This window comes from Caloenas nicobarica, chromosome 1, assembly GCF_036013445.1.
Source record: "Caloenas nicobarica isolate bCalNic1 chromosome 1, bCalNic1.hap1, whole genome shotgun sequence".
Taxonomy (NCBI): Eukaryota; Metazoa; Chordata; class Aves; order Columbiformes; family Columbidae; genus Caloenas; species Caloenas nicobarica.
In genome coordinates, this window is record NC_088245.1 from 41757768 (window position 1) to 41777458 (window position 19691).

General features: G+C 56.7%; 1 protein-coding gene across 1 annotated transcript; it reads right to left on the minus strand.

The window, feature by feature from the left end:
• Positions 1-15497: 15497 nt before the first annotated feature.
• TNFRSF13C (TNF receptor superfamily member 13C) lies at positions 15498-18292 on the minus strand. Its single transcript, XM_065626840.1, has 3 exons — positions 18154-18292; positions 17445-17681; positions 15498-15820 (listed from the first exon to the last, which is right to left on the minus strand). Exons 1-3 carry the CDS (start codon positions 18290-18292, stop codon positions 15498-15500), a joined length of 699 nt encoding a protein of 232 aa, XP_065482912.1.
• Positions 18293-19691: the final 1399 nt, after the last annotated feature.

Consider the following 19691-nt stretch of genomic DNA (forward strand, 5'->3'; position numbering starts at 1 on the left):
CCCAAACTATTCAATGCTTCTATGACTCATTCACAGTCTAATAGTTGCTGAAGAGACAGATGTCCCTGATATCCCTGAAGTCCCCCCAAACGGGGCTCTCACTGATGGACATTCGTCTTGTGATGAGAGCCCACGGACATCCTGTACAGTCACCCACTGATGCTGGTGTTGGCCTCACCCTCTGCTTTCTGCCCCCCGCACTGTGTTTTGGGGTGCATTGCTGGCCTTTCATGGGCAGAGGATGATGATGCTCGTGCCCTGGCAGGCATTGCTTAAACGCAGGGTTGTAGCTGCCAGAGCGAGAGACTTAAATGCAGGATTGCATCTGCTGTGCTGATTTTTAAAGCTTGCCAATGTTTGTCACAACCAATGGAGGTAATTGCAAATGCGAGGAGAAAAATAAGCTCTTGGCATCCAACAGCAATGAGCTTCCCGTCTACCGCTGGTGGCGTGGAGAGCCCAGAATTCTTGGGCCAGGTCCGAAATAGGTGTAAAAAGTCCTGGCCACCATTCTTTTTAAGGATGGAGCAGTCAGCATGGATGGAGCAGCTGGTCCTGGCACCCCTGTGGAGCGGGGAGCTGCCGTGTGCCAAGCAGGGTGCTGGGAGACAAGCTCGGCTGGAGGGTCCCTTCACCAGGGTCCTGCCTGGGGGCGGTGAGAAGAGGGGAACAGACCCTACACATAGCAAATCTGTCTCAGAAAGCAGCTCCTTTCTGTGCCCCAGACCTGCTGCGTTATCTCAGGCATGTTGCTGGGAACAGCACGATCGAAAGCATCTCCTGATTTCTGCTCCCTCGGTGTTTAGGAGCCTGAGACAAGACCTTGGGCCCCTGATTTTGAGAGGTGTGGAGGACACAGAGTGCTGAACTTTTGAAAATATGGGAGATCTGTGTCCCCAGTTTGCTCCATTTAAGTGAAGGCCGGAGCTCCCGTTTCATGACGAGGGATGCCAGTTCGGGACTGCTCTACCTAAAGTATTTCCCACACTTCAGGTGAAGGGGAAAACCTCAGATACTTGCACTTATCCTGCAGCGGGAAAGGGGTATGTGCATCAGAGATGTCTCATACCAAAGGGCTCTTTGGATGGACAGGGGATGTTTTAAAGTGGAGCTCACATGTACGTGTTTAGTTCACTCTTCCAGGTTGTCCGTCAGCCATGAACAGGAGCTTGCTGGCTGCGTGGTGGTGGTGGCCACCATGAGCCTGCCCTCGGCGGGTGGCAGGACTGGTGGGAGAAGAGGTGGCTGGGGCGGTGGCGGCAGGGAAATGTCATGCCTTGCAGAGCAGACAAATTGCAAAGATAAAAAAACTCGGTGTTAAAAATTAGCAACACCTGAGCAGCCCTTCTGCTGTCTTCTACATCATCGCCAGAGACATTTCCCCGTTGCACCAGCTTTACCTCAGGGGATGGATGGCTCCACAAGCCACGCTGCCCTCGTTGTTGCTCTAATGCCTCTTATGCCTCTCCAGCCGTGTGATGTGGATCTTGGTGGCTTTAGAAATCGCAGATGCTACAGCCTCAAAAGCCCCACTAGGTTCCCTACACACACAAGTGCCTGTGAGGCTCTGCCTTTATTAGCAAGAAGTGGGTTTCTAGTCCTCAGCTCACAGAGAGAAGACTTGCAAAGGTAAAATGGGCATAGCCTGGAGGCTCAGGAGCTGGAGCTGAAATAAGAAAAGTCCCCAAACTTCACTTTTTTCCCTTTTTAAAAAATCTTACCATCTTTATGCCAGTTTTTTTTGTTTTCTGCAGGCCTGGCTCCCACCTTGAGATGCCCGAGGGTAGCACTGTGTGGGAATCCCCTGGGATGGCTTCTGGTGGCCTGAGAGGACCCCGCAATCTCTTCCTACACCAAAGATGCTTTCCCACCGGAGTGGGAGAGCCGGGCTGCTGGCACCCATCCTATTGCCCGTGCATGGGGTGGGGGTCCCAGGCAGGCTGCCAGCCCCCTACTCTGCATCCAGCTCACACGGCGGGATGCATCTCCATCTGCACGGTGACGTCTCCTGACGAGCCGGTTCCCCTCCCCTCGTCTCTTCCCTGGGGCGGCCTTGCCACGTGGCTCCGTGCGAGAGCAACGGGAGGACAGATCCGAGGAGACAGGAGGGAAATAAACTCCCTTAAATGTGATGGAGGCAACTGCCTGGTTCTGTCAGCCATTGCCCCCCCTCCGCACCCAGCTTGTCTCCTGCTGCTTTTCTCTCTCTCTGGGTATAAAATGTCAGAAGGATTAGCCCCAAATCTCCCCTGGGTGCTGTGGCTTGCCCCCTGCTCAGCTCTTGTGGCCACCTTGGAAGATCTGTCCCCTCCAAACCAGGTGTCAGCCGCAAAGGCGACTGCAGTAGAAATCGCACCTTTGAAATGTCGGGTGTGGGCAGACACCAAGCTCCGTTGTCACCGTTCATGAGCAGATCCTTTAAAATGTCCTGGCCCAGTGACCAGCTTGTGTCACCACTGGAAGAGAGGGATGTAGTGCTCGCAGAGCCGGCCGGGCTGTGCCAGGGCAGGGGGAGATGCTCAGGCAGAGCGGAGGCTCCAAGCCCTCCGAGGTTTCCTGCGGTTCCCTGGTGGAAGCGGGAGGTGTAGCCAGACACAACCCATGAAACATGGTGCCCAGGCAGGCTCGCCCAAGCTGTGCCAGCACCGTGATCACAAGGGACTCGTGATGATGAATGGCGCTGTGTCCCAGGAAGATCACCTTCCCTTTGGGGTCGTTGGTGTCAAACACTGTCGTGCTGTGTTATATCTTCTCCGTGGCCTTGCTGGCAGCAGATGCAAATCTCATGGTCTTTCCTGGCACACCTCATCTCCTTCACAAAAGGGCTCAGCGGGGCCATACCTGCCCCTGCCGCCCCAGAGCCAGCCCTGCCACCCTGTACCCCCATGTCTGAGCACTCCAGATGGATGCAGTTTTCCTGCTGCCCCTTTTCCCCATGCACCCATCCACCCCAGCAGTCTGCCTCTGCCACCGTCAGGGTGGTCACCTTCCTCCCTGCTGTCCTGGGAGAGACCCCATGCTGTCCTGACGTGCGGCACCTCTGCAGCAGGGCTGCCTTGCCACAGGGCTTTTAATGAGAAGTTAATTGCAGGTGACACTGCCCGAGCGGAGAAGATCTCTCCTGGGCCTCCAGGTCCATGGCAGCACTTGGCAGGGATGGAGAACAAGAGGAGGGAACATCGGTGCTGCCGGTAAATATGCTCCAAGACAGGCAGTGAGGCATCTTTATTCCCTTTTGACCCATTTAAAGTAAGTGCTGGTGACTAAGGGAGTCGACAGGAGGATAAAAATACCTCCCACATGTTCCCTAGGAGGCCAGGGACAGAAATACGGTGCCATCACCTCTCCAGAGAGCGGTTGGGCTCACCCAGTATTTTGCAGTCCCAAAGGTGGAATCCCTCAGTGCCTCTCATGGCAAACATGACCACATGTGATGATTTTACACTAAAGAAGGGGATATTCAGACTACACATAGGGAAGAAATTTTTTACAGTGCGGATGGTGAAACACTGGCCCAGGTTGCCCAGAGAGGTGGGAGATGCCCCATCCCTGGAGACATTCCAGGCCAGGCTGGACGGGGCTCTGAGCAACCTGATCTAGTTGAAGATGTCCCTGCTCATTGCAGGGGGTTGGACTAGATTATCTTTGAATTTCCCTTCCAACTCAAACTATTCTATGATTCTGTGGGGGGCTCAGAGCCTCCTGCCATGCATGATCCCAAGAGCCAGCTGCCTCCCTTTCTTTCTTTGGGGATGGAGCAGTCAGAAAATCCCCCCCAAAAGCAATGGCTCTTCCTTACTGCCAAGAAAAGGAGGAAAGTGTCATGCAAGTACATGTTCCCCACAGACCTTGGCTGTGTGGGTCACCATGCTGCTGCCAAAACGGCTGATACCCACCATTGGGATTACCTCCCTGAGAGGGCTGTGGTAGCTGGAGGGACAGATCCTGGGGCCCTGCTCACCTCCTTGGGCTGAGCTGCTCCAGGTGCCACGTTACCATCTCATGGGAAAACACACCCGAATTTCCTGTGCCTCTGGGCAGAGCTATTCTTAGCCTGCAGGCAGGCACCTTTCAGTGAGACCCCCTGTGCTCTGCATGGTCACCTGTCCCACTTGGGGAGCCGAGCCAGCCCAGGTGTGTAGGTGTAGGGTGAGACCTGGCAGCCTGGGACTCATCCTCTCCGTTCCCCCAGCACCCACTAGCAGCAGCGAGGGAGTGGGCAAGCTGGAGAGTGATGGCAGTGGGATTCACTATGGCGTGATGAGCACAGATCCCATGCCTTCGCCAAGAGCTGCCATGGAAAATGTGGCTGCTGGCCATGCAGTGGGGCGGCTGTGGGCGCACACTCGGTACGTCTTGCCAGGCTTGCTGCTGGGTTGCTCTGCAGCCCTCTGCTGACCGCCGGGTTAGGCCCAGGGACCAACAGCGTCTTCCTGATGCCAGGTTGCTGAGCAGACCCGCCTGGACAAATAAGACCTTTTCAAACAACACAGTTCTGAGCAGGGCATGGTGCCCACCCTTCCAGGAGAGCAGCCTGCTGCCTCCCTCCCTGTCTCCATCCCACTGCACCTGGCAAAGAGGGGCAGCCCTGGGCTAGCGGCGGGGCAAGGTCTGAGGTGGCAGCTGGGATCTGGCGCTGCCTTCCTGGCCCCTCTGCGTTGCATTTTGCACTTGGAGTGGGCTCCTCACACCAGTGCTCTGCAAGCAAGATGCCGGAGACCTGGTGCCTGATAGTTTATTTCCTCTTCTTTAGGTCATGCAGCCTCCTGCTGCCTTATTAAACCTAGAAAACATCTTTTGCAGGCAGCCACAATATTGAATGAACCCAGTTTCTTAGCAAGCCAAAAGGTCTTAAACCAAGCAAACAGACCACAGCAGATACCCTGGTTACTTGACTGCAACTGGCAGTTCAGGGGGGAGGAAGAACCCACACAGGAGGATGCTGTGGCTTTCAGGCAGACTGCTCAGGCTCATGGACAGCAGCAGGTCTCCTCACATGAGGCAGCACAGAGAGGTTCACGGGGAGATGTCAACTGCTTTCCCTCCCTGGTGGGTGCAGAGCCCACCAGCCAGGCGTGGGAACGAGGATTGGTGTGGGGCCAGGCATGGTTGCTGAGACTCCTGGTTTCAAGAAGGCGGCCCTCAGCCTTTGTGTGGTTTGTGAATAATTTGTCCATAAAAAGCTGGAGGCTCGGGGCAAAGGGGCAAGTTACAGCAAGGAGTTGGCAAGATCAAGGTTTTCCCCATTTCCCCTTTGGCACAGGCTCCCTGTCAGGAGTAGAGAAGGTTTGTAAAGCAGAGAGCAAACAAGTCTCTCCTGTTCACGGCTTTCATGGACTGATATATCTCCAGAATCTGGGTGAGCGTTAGCAGGAGGCCGAATGTCAAGGCAGAGGTTTGTGGGCATTTGTTAGTGGCACAGCGTGCTGGTTGGGCACCACCAGGAACCCAAATGTTGCTGTCCCTGAAGGACTTGCTCACTTAATATATCCACCCAGATGTACCACCAGACTGTGTGGTCTTAATGCTAGTGAGGCTGTAAGTCTCCTGGAGTGTCAGAGTTACTGGGAGAGCAGTATATGCTGAAATAGGCAGTCCTGCTTACTAAATCTGTAATTCCAGCTCTGGCTGTATTTTCATCTTTCTAATAATAAGTGCAAATAGAGTAAGAATGAATCACAGGCTACAGGCTTCAGGGGTTTTTTCCCCCCTCCTTTCTCTGTGAATCCATCATGTGGAGGAGAGAGGCTGGAGCAGAAAAGGAGCTCAGACCTGGGCGAGATCCTGTCTCAAGCAAGTCTAAACCCATTTGCTTGCACTTCTGAGTGATGTCAATCCCAGCCAGGAGCCAGCAGACCCTCCCGCTCCTATTAACTTCACCGTGTCATCCCACCAGCCTAACACCCCTGCCTGAGAACATTTCTTTTCGGGACACTCCCGGCGTGTTCCCAAACCAGTGGACCTGTCCCATCCCTATCTGCATCCCGGGGCTTGTACATCCCCACATCTGGATTCGCCTGCTGGGAATTTTTTTGCTTTGTTGCAAGGACCTTTTGCAAATGTTAATGCTTTCCTTTCGCTGGAGAGCTCTTCGGCTGATCTGCCAGAACGCATTTCACACGCTTCTCCTAAAATTATGCCCTTTGCTTTTCCCAGCATTCAAGCTGAAGCGAAGCCCAGCGTGCTGGCGGCATGGAGGAGAGCAGCTCGCCGGCTGCGTGCGGCTCCAGGGGCGGCAGAGTGAGGGGTTAAGCACGGCCCAAGTGAGCATCCGATGGCCGGTGGCTCGGCAGAGGTGGGAGGGCTGGGAAGGAGCTGTGGTGTGAGAGCAAGGGTCTGTGCTGGGCCTCGTGGGTGCCCTCAGTGGGGAGAGGTGGGTGGATCAGGGCATCCCTTGAAGCAAGACAGGTTTCAACACTTGCCCTTCCATGGCGCACGTAAGCCTATGTTCAAAGTACATCACCATTTAGGCACGAGCATTTCATAGAATCATAGAATCATTTTGGTTGGAAGAGACCCTTAAGATCATCCAGTCCAACCGTTAACCTAACTCTGGCACTAAACCATGTCCCTAAGAACCTCATCTACACATCTTTTAAACACCTCCAGGGCTGGTGACTCCACCACTTCCCTGGGCAGCCTGTTCCAATGCCTGACAAGCCCTTCCATGAATAATCTTTTCCTAATATACAACCTAAACCTCTCCTGGCACAACTTGAGGCCATTTATTCTTGTTCTATCACTTGCTACTTGGGAGAAGAGACCAACACCCTCCATGCTACAACCTCCTTTCAGGTAGCTGTAGACAGCGATCAGGTCTCCCCTCAGCCTCCTTTTCTCCAGGCTGAACAGCCCCAGTTCCCTCAGCTGCTCCTCATAGGACTTGTGCTCCAGACCCCTCACCAGCTTTGTTGCCCTTCTCTGAACTCTCTCCAGCACCTTGGTGTCTTTCTTTTATTGAGGACCCAAAACTGAACGCAGTATTTGAGGTGCAGCCTCACCAGTGCCTGGGTTTGGGCTGAAAGCACAGTATGAGCTAAAGATAAGCTGTTCTTAACACCTCCCAGGCCAGCAGTTCCTCCTTGTTTCTCTCCACTGCAGACCACTGGACTGTACACACTCCTGGCACAGCCTTCGGCCATCTCTGGCATGGCCACTGCCACCCTCTGGGCTGGGAGCGGGGACAGTCGGTCCCTCCAGTTGAAAGGGCAGAGAGCCCTGACCGTGGTGCGAGAGGTGTCAGGTGGAGGGGTCATCCCACAGAAAGTGACCCCCAGTGACAAGGTGGTCTCTCCTGAGCATGGGGTCAGTGCCCAGTTGGTTGTGGTGGACACCCACCATCACAGGGAGGTGGTGTCTAGGGGGGCCCCTTTGCTGCTGCTGCCCATCGGGGCTGGGATGGGGCTCGGGGGGGCAGGGGAGTGCTGGGGACAGGTCAGTGGGGCTCCTGAGGAGCTGGCCCGGCACACACCCTGCTGCTCTCCAAGTCCCTGGAAAGGGCCATCAGCAGCCACAATGTGCCCATGCAAGTGGGCATCACCCCCCAACCCCCTGTACTCCCTGCATCCCTCCAAATCTTCTCCATCTCCTGCACCCCTGCATGCCCTGCATCCTCCTGCATGCCCTGCATCCCTCACCTCCTACTACGTGCCCCATACCGCTCTGCATTGCCCAAAACCCTCTGCATCCCACAAATCCCCTGCATCCTTCCACCCCCTGCACCCCACCACAGTCTCTATAACCTCCCACATCCCCTGCATCCTCACATTTCCCTCACACCAGACATGTATGCAGATTATGACGAGCTTACAATTACCCCCCAGCCACCTCAAACTGTAAACAAGGACATTCAGGGTTTACCCTCTGCTGGCAGGAGCTTCCCCAAATATCTGTGTTGGGAAATGCCGTGGGGGGATCCAGATTCAGCCCTGTCACTGGCCCTCCCTGGCCAATGCTGTCAGTAAGCAGCGAGTCATGACTATCGTCTCTGTGGTTAGAGCTGATTAAATACAACTTAAATGACTCACTGGGGAATTTTTATTTATTTTTTTTTAATAACTCACGGTGTCACTACAGGGCACAAAGTTTGCTTCACTGAGTTTGTTTCCCTGTTTCCTTGTGGAGATAAATAATTGAGGAGCTGAATAGCAAACCAGAAACCCAGAGCAACCGTTGCAGGGAATGTGCTGGGAAATGTGTCACTCCAGCATAATTTACAGTTTTCATTTTGATATTAGTGGTGACTTGGCGGGGAGCAGAGACAAGAAGGAATTTTCCGATAGGGGAGTGAGGGGGCCAGGCCTGGGGGGCTGGGGGTGCTCTGTGGGGGCCTTAGGAGAGGGATGACGGGTCTCTTGTGCCTCCTCATCCCAATCCACTGCTTCAGCCCTTTCTGCCCCCTGCAATAGGATTGCCCAGAGTCTAAATGATGCTCCCTCTGGTTTGCAATGCAAAGTGCTTTCAGCATCTCCCACTGCAAATAAGCCAGGATGACCCTCAAGGGAGGGCTATGATGGCCACGAGGGGCCAGCAAAGGTGACCGACCAGCCACGGCCGTCTCTTCCATGCCTGTCCTTTGCCCCTGCTCTGCTCCAGGGAAGGGGACTGAACCCCCTCCGCGAGGGCTGTGGCCCTTGGAGGGCATCTCTGGGGGTGCTCACCAGGTCTCACCCCTGGGGATGCCCACAAAGAAGGTGAACCTCTTAGCTAAGGAGAACAGCATGAAAATAAATAAATAAATAAATAAATAAATAAAATACTTGAACTTACCCAATAACCAAATTTACCAGTGGTGCGTTTAAAGCACCTGCTTTAAAATTACCAGAACTTCATGAAGGAATTAACAGCCTTGGAAATTCTTACCAAAAATATTATGACTATCAAAGAATGAGAATCGCAGGGGTTTTTGAAGAAGACGGAGATGCTCTTTTGCATGTCACCCCCACCGTAAACTCCTATTTAAATTGCCATCCTGAGCTTGGTTTCGGCCGCAGCGTTTGGCTGCAGGTGCCTTCATCCCGGAGTTTCGCCGCTCCGTGAAATGCTGGTGCTTCTCAAATCAGGAAGCGGCATCTGGGTAGCGGGACCCAGTCAGACTGCAACCCCTGCAACTCTCGCAGGGAAGGAAATGAGAAAGACATCTGCATCATTGAAATCTTTCATTTGGGGGGGTGGGAAAGTATTGGGGAATCTCCTGAAAAATCCCACCTGCTCTTCCCTGCCCGCAGCCCTCCTCCCAACATGCCTCCCATGGCTGTAACCCAAACCTCTGTGCTCGCTCATTGATCCAGGCTCAGAATAGCTCCTGTCAGCAGCCGGTGAGCCGTGGCTGGCCGACACCAGAGCAAACGGATGAAGGACAGGGGGCCGCACCCCTGCTACACCCCGCTGGCAGCAACCCCCATGCTCCTGCACCCCTCTGCTGCACCCCAGGCTCCCAGCACAGCCCCATGCTTGGAAAACGGGGGGAAAAAGGGGGAAGTAACATAAAGTGGGTGGAAGAGGGGAGGATGCAATGTGGGCTTGTAGCAGAGTGGGCTGTGCCATGTGCTGCAGCTCCAGCACTGACCACCTCACCACCTGGCTGATCCCTTCTGGGGGGTCCCAAAAGCGGACCCTCACTTTTGAGGGTCTTCCACATCCCATGTCCACTTCCAGAGCCCTTTGGGAACAGCGCAATGCGGCAGGCAACCTCCCGGCAGGAGAAGAGCCCTGCATTCCTGGGAGGTGTCCCCAGTGGTGGGGGGGTCAGTCTCTGTCACGGTGGCACCTCGAAAGGAGCGCAGAGGCTGTCCCTGTGCAATCTGCCTGTCACCACCAATCACTTCAGGTGTCAGACAGGGTTTGTGTCACTCGGCAGGGATGTCCCTGCCTTGCTAGCTAGGACCGAGACAAAGAGGGGGTTTAAAATGGCTCTACTCGCTGCGGGAGTGGGGAAAGTCACCCCACAAAGCCCAGGGCATGTGCAGGTTTGCCTTACGCCTGTCTTGGGGCCTCCTCTTGGACCACCCCTGGAGCAGAGTCAGGCCAATGCCATGGCATGAAGCTGAGCATCCTCTTCCACGAGGCTGAGCATCCTCGTTCACAAGGCTGAGCATCCTCCCTGTCCAGCATGTCCCTGTCCCTGCATCCTGAAGGTGCAATGGGGGGTGAAGATCTGGGCACCCTGAGAGCACTTGGGGCAGCTGCTGGGGACAGGATGGGGCTTTCCCTCACCCCCGCCACGTGTCTCCCTGGCCCTGGGTGCACCCGCAGCCTGGCAGGTGGCTTTGGAAGCAGGTGGAATTGCCCTGGGGCTTGGGTAAGGGGTTGGACAAAAGGGTTTCAGGGGGTTTGGCTGTAGATGGGGTTTCTCCGGGGAGGTGGAGCTGAGAGCATCGCGGTCCTTTCCTGACTGCTTTGGTCCTTAAGATCAGGTTTTGGGTGCTTCCCTGCCAGCCCCAAAGTGGTGGCCTTGCTCCATGGTGCTGGGGAATGTGTGGGGCTGTCCCTTTGGCTCCTGAAAACAGGGGCAGCCTTTTCTGCCAGGGGAGCTGCTGCCTGCTCACCCCAGCTCCTCAGGGTGGTTTTTGGCTGTCCCCCCACCCTTATCCACCTGGGAAATGGCTCACTAAACACAGCCAGCAAAGCGGGGAGCAGTGGGGGTGGCCCCGGGGGAGACCATTGGCCCATGAAGGCAGCAAGGAAACCACCTTCACACTGGGCACCTGGGCAGGCACTGTGCCCCCTCCCACTGCTCCCCCAGCACCCTAAAACACCTGGAGATGGCGGAGGAAGAAGGTGGCCAGTGCTGCATCTCAGCATCTCCCCAGTGTGCCTGTGGACTGAAGTGATCCTGACAGTCAGCGAAGGAAACGGAGGCTGATTGAAACCGAGTGGTATTTTTTTTTTTTTTAAATCCTTCCTTAAGTGCGAACACCATCTGGCTCCCCCAACTCTGTCAGCGCTTCCAGTCCCCAGGCAGCTTCGCTGTTCCTAATTACTGTCATTAGGCAGTGGGTAGCGATTATGGAGGGATGCTGATGAGCGGCATCAGGAAGGCTGCGGTCCCCTGACAGCCTCACACAGGGGATCGGACGGCCTCTTCTCCCCAGCCCAGAGTGTTTTCCAGCTGGGGAGCTTGGTGGGTAGCAGGGTGATTTCGTTTTTGGTAGGAGCTGACAGGGAAGGGGGTGTAGGTTGGCAGGTCCAAGTCCCGGGGTGTCCCCAGGGAGGCCTGGTGCCACTGGGGATGGGCTGCTCCAGGGAGGGGTGCAATGGTAGAGGTGCTCTGTGCTTCTGGAGATGGGGGAAGGAGCAGCACCCTGCTGCATCCCACCCTGCCCTGCTTCTGGTAGTCCCACCGCTCCATGCCTGCCCTGCCCATAGGTGTCCAGCTACCAGCAGTTGTGTCTCCTGAGCAGCACAGAAGCCATGGTGATGGGCTCCACAGCCAGACCCACCAGCTGCCATTTATCCTGGGCAGCCCAGGGGCCATAGTGATGGGCTGCATGGCCAGACAGAGTCAGGCCCTGCTTTCACCCTTCTGTCTGGCCAAAACGGGGCTGGTCACCAGCCTGCCTAGCCCTCCCTAGCTCCCCTTGCTGCATTTGGGCGTTCACCCTCCCATGCAGCTCCCCCGCAGCCATGCAGGCTGGCGTGCAGTGCAGTGTCTGTGCCACCTTGTGGCAGGTGCCCCAGGCCTGCTGGCCTCTCATTTTCACCCATGGTCTTCCACAGGTGTCCCCCCGGGGCTCACAGGGGCTGCCACATGTCCCTCTGCAGTGGCTGGCACTGGGAAGCAGGATGTGGGGGAGGCTCCTGTGGGGTGGGATGAGGTCCATGCCCCATGAGTGGGCAATGCAGCAAGTGGGGGGATCAGAGACTGTATCCAGAAATAGGTGGTCCCTGTTGGATCTTGGCCATTGGAGTGTTGCTTTGTGCATGGGATAAAATGGTGCTCAACTTACCCTGTCTGCCCTGTCTGCTGCTGTGGTCCAGCACCCACAGAGAGCCTGTGGAAGGGCAAGATGGCTCTGAGGGAGTCTGTAGGGGTGTTTTGGGCTGGAGTAGCTGGGTCCATGAGTGAACTGTCAGGAGACTAAACTAGTGGGTGAACCAGCAATGGGGGAGAGAGGAGAAAGTGAGGGAGAAGGGCCCAAGTGGGGAGGCTGATGGAGCAAAGCCAAGCACTTTGGAAGCTGTGGAGTCTGCAGGTTTGACAGATGTGGCCAGTGGCTGCAGGAGAAGACCCTTGACCAGGGTACCCCTGATGCCTCCCTTCCCTGTGCCACTATGCCCTGTTGGCCAGCTGTCTCCTGCCTTTAGGACTAGGGATGAAAACCACCCCCATCCCTAGGGACACCAAGGCTTCCATCCTTCCTTCCATCTCTTCATTGATGGGATTGCAGGAGCTCCATTACCCCCATGACCTTTGACATTGTGGGGTCAGTGGGGTGGAAATGGCTAGGGATACACCTGAGGTGGTTTGGCAGTGGGGAAAGTTTTAGCCCCATGTCCTTCCTTCTGCCCTGAGATTTCCTCAGGCTTTGCCCTGGGTCTCCCCAAAAGCCCGTGCCCCTGCGGCAGGTGAAGCCCAGCCTCGGCAGCCTTTCTAGGCAGTTGTGCGGGCACCAGGCCAGGGAGGAAGCACAGCCCCTGCCTCACAGGGGGAAGTGAGAAACTGCTGCGGAAAGTCAAAGACAGGCAACACGCCCCCAAAAAAACCACTTGCCCCGCTTCCCATCCCATCAGCCAGCTCCTGGGGTGGCTGCGGGAGGGATGGAGGCGGCCGCGCTCAGCTGGTCCCCAGCCATGGAGATGGCCGTGTGCAGGGGACAGGCTGGTGAGGCTGGTGCAGATGGAACCTCTCCAGCTCAAGGCCCCCAGGACCACCGTGGTGGAGACCCCCGAAACCAGAGGAATGGGGGCCCCATACAGACCCCTGAGCATGAATTCATAATGGATTCACTTTATTATTTCATTTTTACAATCATATTTTTTTGTCTCCATGCAGACAAGACGGACAACCCCCTGTGTTGTACCTAGGGATGGAGAAGTATGCGCAGAAGGGATTGCAAATCCCCCCCAGGCCCAGGCAGGAGGGGGGCACTGTCCCACTACACGGGCAGTCAGGCAGGCAGGACACATGGAAGACACCCCACACACCATAACAGAGAGGGGCCCTCGACAGCTGAGGAATCCAATGCGGATTGAAATGCTGCTTCTGCGAACTGCAGATGCCGGCAGCTCGTCGTAGAGGAGACACCTGGCTGAAGCTCTAGCAGAAATGAGAGCAGAAGCCCTTAATTGAGCAGAAAGAGGGGCTTTTTCAACAGGATTTGTACAGGAGTTTCTTTTTCAAATTGCCACGCTGGTCGAGGTGGGCAACACATCTGCAGGGCTGAGACACAGTGGTCACCAGGTGGGAAGCAGGAGAGGAGCTTGACATTCCTGTTGCCTTTCCCTTTCACCCTGATCTCCTGTGAAGCAGGTTGCTCTGCCTCCCACAAGTAGTCCTTCTTCCAGCACCAAAATGTCCTCTGGCCTGGCTTCGGCTCCTTTCCCTACTCCAGATGCACCAAGGTTGCTCGAAGTCACTTCACAGGGCCGGGTGAGGAGCATGGGGATGAGGAGATGCCTGATTCATGCTGCAGGGACGCTCCCCCTGCTTGGGCAGCATGGCTGCTGTGGATAACAGGGAACCCAGTGCTCCACAGCTCCTGACAACAAGCCATGGGTGCCTGGAGCCCCAGAGTACAGTTGCTGGGCATGTGGACCAGCCCCTCCACCTTCCTCAGCCTCAAGGCTGAGATAGGAACCCCTCCCATCCTGGGTCAGGAGGAGCCTCAGATGGATGAAGACTCACCTCCACCATCATGTTTAGGTCTGGGAGAGGAGTTGTGGTGAGGACTTTCGGCCTTGGCACCTGTGGCACCTCCTGGGGTTCCCTTTATGGGATGGATGCTGTGAGCTCAGTTCCAGCACCATGGCAGGAGAGAAGAGGGAGGGTCACCCTTTGACAGCAGTGTCTGGTCCTGCAGCCCCAGAGAGAGCTCAGGCTTGGGCAGGGGGTCACCTCCCGGTCATCAGAGGGACCAGTGGGTGACTCCGTCATGAGCTGGTGGCCCTTAGTGGCCCACTGGCATTGGCAGCAGTGCTCCGCACCTTGCTTGGCCACTGCTCCTCAGTTCCTGAAGCCTCCTGGGCAAGGAGGCCACCTCACTGAAGGAAGAGGTCCCCCAGGTTGCCACCAAGAAGGAACTTCATCCAAACAATGCCCCCCTTGCACTTCTAATTGCCTAACCACCCACTCTAGGGCCAGCAGGGTTTCCCACCCAAGCCGTTGGCCAGGCTCTGTTCAGCCAAGGGGATCGGCTGCTGTAATTACTTGGGAACAGCAATCTTACACTATTGAGTTCATTTCCAAGGCAGAGCCCTTCCTGTGCAGCAAAACCACTCGCGGGAGGGTGAACAAGACCATCCACACAGAGACATGTTGGACCAGCATCACTGGCCAGCACTGCAGCACAGGCAGAGCCTTGAAGACACTCACATAAATTAAGTCATCTCGCCTACGCTCGCATCACTCCTTGCCTGGTTCTGCGCGGTGTGGAAACATCCATCACCAGGAGCCCTGTCATCTCAAGTGACACGCAGTATTTCTACAGCCACCGTGAGCCGAAGTGACAGTTGTTGGGAACCGTAACGACAAGCTCATGGAGCTCCTCTAGACCAGCAGTCTCCATTGCCTGCCCCTGGTTCTGCCTGACTTCAGTGATTGTAGGTCAGCACAAAGACAGGGTTTTTTTCCCCCTCTTCCCTCCCTCACTCTCTGCTTGTGAAGACAGACTCATTTCCCATCCCCTGAGTCCCCGGCTGCGGAGGGGGTTCCCATGACCGCTGGTGCGTGCCTGCCACTGTGTGAGAGGCCCAAAGGGAGGAGAGACCTGGATATTATGGCATGCAGAAGATGGGGGGACAGGACTGTGAATGGAGCAGATGCTGGATGCACCTTTCTCCATATGGCCCCAAGCCTCCTTTTATTGAGGTCAGTAGCAAAAATCGAGCTAATGGCAGCAGTGTGGGACTTGATCTTAATGTAACTCACTGGTGCCTTATCCATCCTCCTTTTCTCTCCCTCTTTCTGCTATTCCAGCCCCGTGTTCCCAGGAATCGCCCATCCAGCAGCAAACCCGTCCTGGCACAATGGCAGCCCCCGCCATGCTCAGTCCTCACTGGCTGCATCTCCTCTGCCTCCTCCTGACAGCACGGCCATGGCAGCTGTTGACAATTCGGTGTGATCTTCTTTGGCTTCCTCCAGCACTTACAGGCATAACGTGGGACTCGGCGCAAACGGGAAGTGGGAAAGGGCAGTCATCCTAGAAGGCTGATATTTCTTGAGGCAAAATCTGGTCCTCAGCCATCTCACATCCATGCAAGGCTTTGCCCACACCCAGGACAGGCTCTGGGCATCTGCCGGGAGCAACTGGAGTGCTCCAGCCCCATTCCTCCCACCCTCAGGCTCTGTCCTCGTCGGTGCAGTTCTGGGTGGTTTTGGTGGTGACCAAGGCCGTGGCCCCCAGCTCAGTGGCAGGCAGTGGGAAGCTGTGGTTGCACTCCTCATGTCGGGGGTACACGGCGGAGAGCAGGACGATGTCGCCATTAGCATCGCCCTGGCAGCACGGTCTCCGCTTTGCCCCAGCTTTCCCAGGTGGCCCTGGCATCTTCAGGCTTCCATTGAGATTCAGGCACAGGGCTGGGGCCAGGGCAGCATCTGCTTCCAGCATGACAGTGTCCTGGCAGCCCAGCCCAGGCAGGGAGCCAGTGGCATCCACATTTGCTGAAGGGGAAAAGAAAAGGGGGTTACATGGCTCACAAAGTGGGACCAGGTATGTCGCAGGCAGAGCGTCCCATCCCTGGGGACGCACAGCAGGGAGACAGGTCTGGCACAAGAGGACCCTGCAAGGTCACCACCACATCTTTCCTGCTGCAAGCTCCCCCTGCTTACAACTGATGGCATTTCCCCGCAAGTCCCCCTAAAAAGCAATAGAGAAGGGCAGAAACTCGCACTTGCACTTCGAGCCCTCTTGCTAAACCCTGCCAGTGGCAGAACAGCCCGGCCCTTGGTGGCTCACCCTCCCCGACCGCCTCCTGCTTAAAAATAGACTTGTTTACACACTTCGAACGTAGGCGCGTGCTGCCTGCCCCAAGCCTCCTGCGCCTTTCCACACATCCAGTGCCGCAGCAGCGGGTTTGCTGGGGTGCAGCCTGGGGGGACAGGGACCAGGGCGTGTGGCAGGGGAGTAGCCGAAGGGTGGCTCTGATGCTCTCTGCCACGGCCAGACCTATCTTGCGGCTGGATTTTCCCTTCTCTTTCATTCTTGGTATTTTTCCTAGGCGTCTGCATCATGGGCTGTCATAGCTGCACGCAGTTCAGTGGAAAGGCCCCAGGTAAGGTCCCCCACAGTCTGAGTCACCCGGCCGGCACCATTGCTGGTGTGCGGGCAAGCCAGGGTGCGGGGACCAGCTGCCCCCGGCCCTGCCACCCCGAAGGCCCCCACCTGGGTGGTGGGGCTGTGGTGGGTGCCAGCATCCCTGAAATGGCCCCTCGTGGGGTTCCTGGGGAGCCATACCCCGTGCCTAGGGATGGGGACTGGGGAAGCCAGATGACACCACTTCCAAGAACAGTGGCCAGGGTTGAGTCAGCACCAGGGTGGGGGTCCCCAGGGAAAGAACCAGCCACCCAGCCTGTGGCTGACACCCCAATAAGATGGGCCATCACTGGGCACCATGGCCTCAGCCCCCTGGAAATACCCTGCCAGGAAAGGCTCAGCCCTGTCCTTCACCCCCCAGCCATATTTTTTATGCCTTTGGGGATGACCCTGCGCCATGCTTTGGTGTCCTGCCAACAGGGCTGGCCCTGACACTGTCGGGGTCTTTGGGGTGCACATTGGAGGGTGCCAGGTATCCCAAATGGCAATGTCAGGCTGGGTGGTCAACAAGAGACCCCTATTTGCAGTGCCACAGGGAAAGGCTCCCTCTGGAGCCATCCACAGATGTCCACCACCATCCCTGCAGCCCCTGCTCCGTCCACGGCCCTCTGGCTACTGGGCGAGAGGGACAGGCAACTTGCCAGTGCTCTGTACATGTCCCACGTGGAGAGGGGACAATGCCAGTGGGTGCTTTAAACAAGTGAAGGCATGGGGAGACCCAGCAAAGGGAGGGCCTGTTCAGTGGGTTGCACTGGGAGCCAGGTGCAGGTGTGGGTTTCCAGGGGACACAGGACACCATCACACGGCGGGTGCTCAGCTGCCTAGAAATGCCCCAGAATGCCCATGGAGCCCATGGCAAGGCGGAGGAGCCGGTCTCAACAAGAATATGTCTTGGCGAAGCCGGTGGCAAGTGATACAATCTACCCCAGGAGCCTCGAGATGCTGTGACAGGGAGAGCAAGAGGTCCCCTACCTTCGGCCTCCTTGTCCATCACTTTCCTCTTCTTCCTCTGCCTGCCCACCTTGCAGGCCAGGAAGCCCCAGAGAGCGGCAAGAACCAGGATGAATCCCACCATGGCCGGGACCCCAAAGATCAGGAGGGTGCTGGGCAGGTTCACCGAGGGGAGGGTGGGCTCCTGGGCAGAGGTGGGGGCCGCACGGGCGGGCTCTGCTGTGGGGCGAGATGCCGGTGGTGTCAGAAGGGAAAGGGCTGGGGTGAGGGAAGGAGGGCAGCAGCATTACCCACCCATCTGTCCAGCCTTGGGACTGCAGTGGTGGGGAAGGAGAGTGGCTCTTCACAGCTCCCCACCCACCACCTGCAACGAACTGTCCCCCTGCCTGGCAGGACCCTTGTCCCACCCACTGTTGTTCCGGCATGGTGGGATATGGGGGCGTCCTGCTTTTCCCATGGTCACCCGTGGGGCAGGCTGTGACCCCTGCACCGGGTTGGATCATCCCTTTTCTCCCTGCACCGTGTTCCCCTAACTGGAACTGGCTGCCCTCTCCCTCCCTCCTCCTCCTCCCCCAGGTGAAGGCAGCGCTCCATCCTCAGTCGCCACCTCCATCACCATCCGCAGGAGAAGGCCGCCTCCACCTGCCCACCCCTGGGGTGCACCAGCCCCCTTGGCCCACCACTGCCCAGCCCCTGGGAACTTGGTCCTTGGCCACCATCATCCCCTTACTTGTGTGGTCCTTCAACAAGTCGGAGCACTCGACGCAGAGCTTGGTCAGGGTGTCGAAGCACTGGGAGGAGAGGCAGGAGGCGGCATCTTTTCCTGACGACGACATGTCTGAGTGGGAGCGCGAGCCCAGCTCCCGCATGGCGCAGCAGCGAAGGGGCCGCCCGAGTGTGAAATCGCAGCGCCCCGGGGCCTGAGCAGAGGGAGACACAGTCTGTCAAGCTGCGTAGTCGGCTCCCTTGGGGCTCACGATCGCTGTGCTTTACCCTGGGGCGGATCCTCACTGGGGAGGAGGAGAGCGAGCGCCCAAGCCCTACCCCTGCCTGCTTGTGCAACGCGCCCTCAGACTACCTCTCTCCTTCAAAATACGCTTCCAAAATCCCCATAGCTCCCACATGTCCCAGCCACGCACTGTGCCCAGTGGCATGGCTCCTCAGCCCAACAGTGTCATCTCCTCGGCCCTGACCCTTCCCCAGCCCACCTGTACATTGCTCCCAGCCCGGGCATGTCCCCCAGCCAGCACCCTCCCTCAATGGACCACAAAAAGCCCCCTCAACGTCATCTGGTGCCTACAGGAGGCTTTCTTGTGCCCAGGTCTTTACAAGACCTTGTCCCAGGGCCACGGATCTGTCTTGGATGGAAAATTCAGAAAAGAAACAGAGGAGAAAAACAGAAGCAGCCAGGTTCCCCCTTTCAAAAGCTCCTACTGCCCCCAGGACACAACCTCTTAGTGACTGCTGCATGGGAAGACTGTCTGGTGTGTCCTCTCCATCACCTAGTTCTCTTCATCCTCTCCATTCCGTATCTAAAACCTTGGCAAGGACCCTCCTGGCCCCTTGACACCATGTCCTGCTCCTCCAGGGTTCAGATCTGAGTCAGCTCAATGACTGTCCAGGGCATGGACAAAGCAGGTCACACTAAGCAAGTCTGGTCCCCATACCTTTGGAGACGACTGAATAAACCCTTAATGGTCTTTGGTGTTCCTGATCACGAGCAGGAGAAACCTTCTGCCACCAGTACCCATATGTCAAAGCCCAGCGCCTAAGATCTGAAGTGGATAAGTGAGAGATTTCAGTGCTGCAGGTTGGCTATTCTCTGTCCTAACCAAGTAGAAATCACATCCCCTTTTCCTTCACCTCATAAGAAAGAAAGGGACCAGCCACGGTTCCTGGCTTGCTCTCAGCTGAAGGAAGTAGTGCAGGAGACCTGTCCCAGCCAGGAGAGTCCTAATGGGGCTTTACTGCTGGAGTCCCAACCTCGCAGCATCGATGGCCTCTGGGCTTGTTCTAGTGAGGTCTCTTCCACTCGCTGTCCTGAACCAAGGCTGGGAGGGGGAGGAGGAGAAAAGCCATGGGATGCTCTGGTTCAAGGTGACAGAGTACCAGGTGTCCCCATTGGGCAAATGAGCTCACCCGAGCTCAGTAGAGGACTTGGTCCCTGGATATGCCTGCCCCTCTCCTATGGCTTTTGGGCAAGCTGAGCCCACAGTGTCTGCACCCCACTCCCTGAAGCCCTGGATGGGACGCGGGTGCCAGCTCCAC

Coding starts and splice junctions, on each gene's coding strand:
- TNFRSF13C (XM_065626840.1), bottom strand. CDS start 18,292: ATGCGGGAGCTGGGCTCGCGCTCCCACTCAGACATGTCGTCGTCAGGA. Junction 17,682..18,153: donor CTTGTTGAAGGACCACACAA/GTAAGGGGATGA, acceptor CCCTCACCCCAG/CCCTTTCCCTTCTGACACCA. Junction 15,821..17,444: donor GATGGACAAGGAGGCCGAAG/GTAGGGGACCTC, acceptor TTTCCCCTTCAG/CAAATGTGGATGCCACTGGC.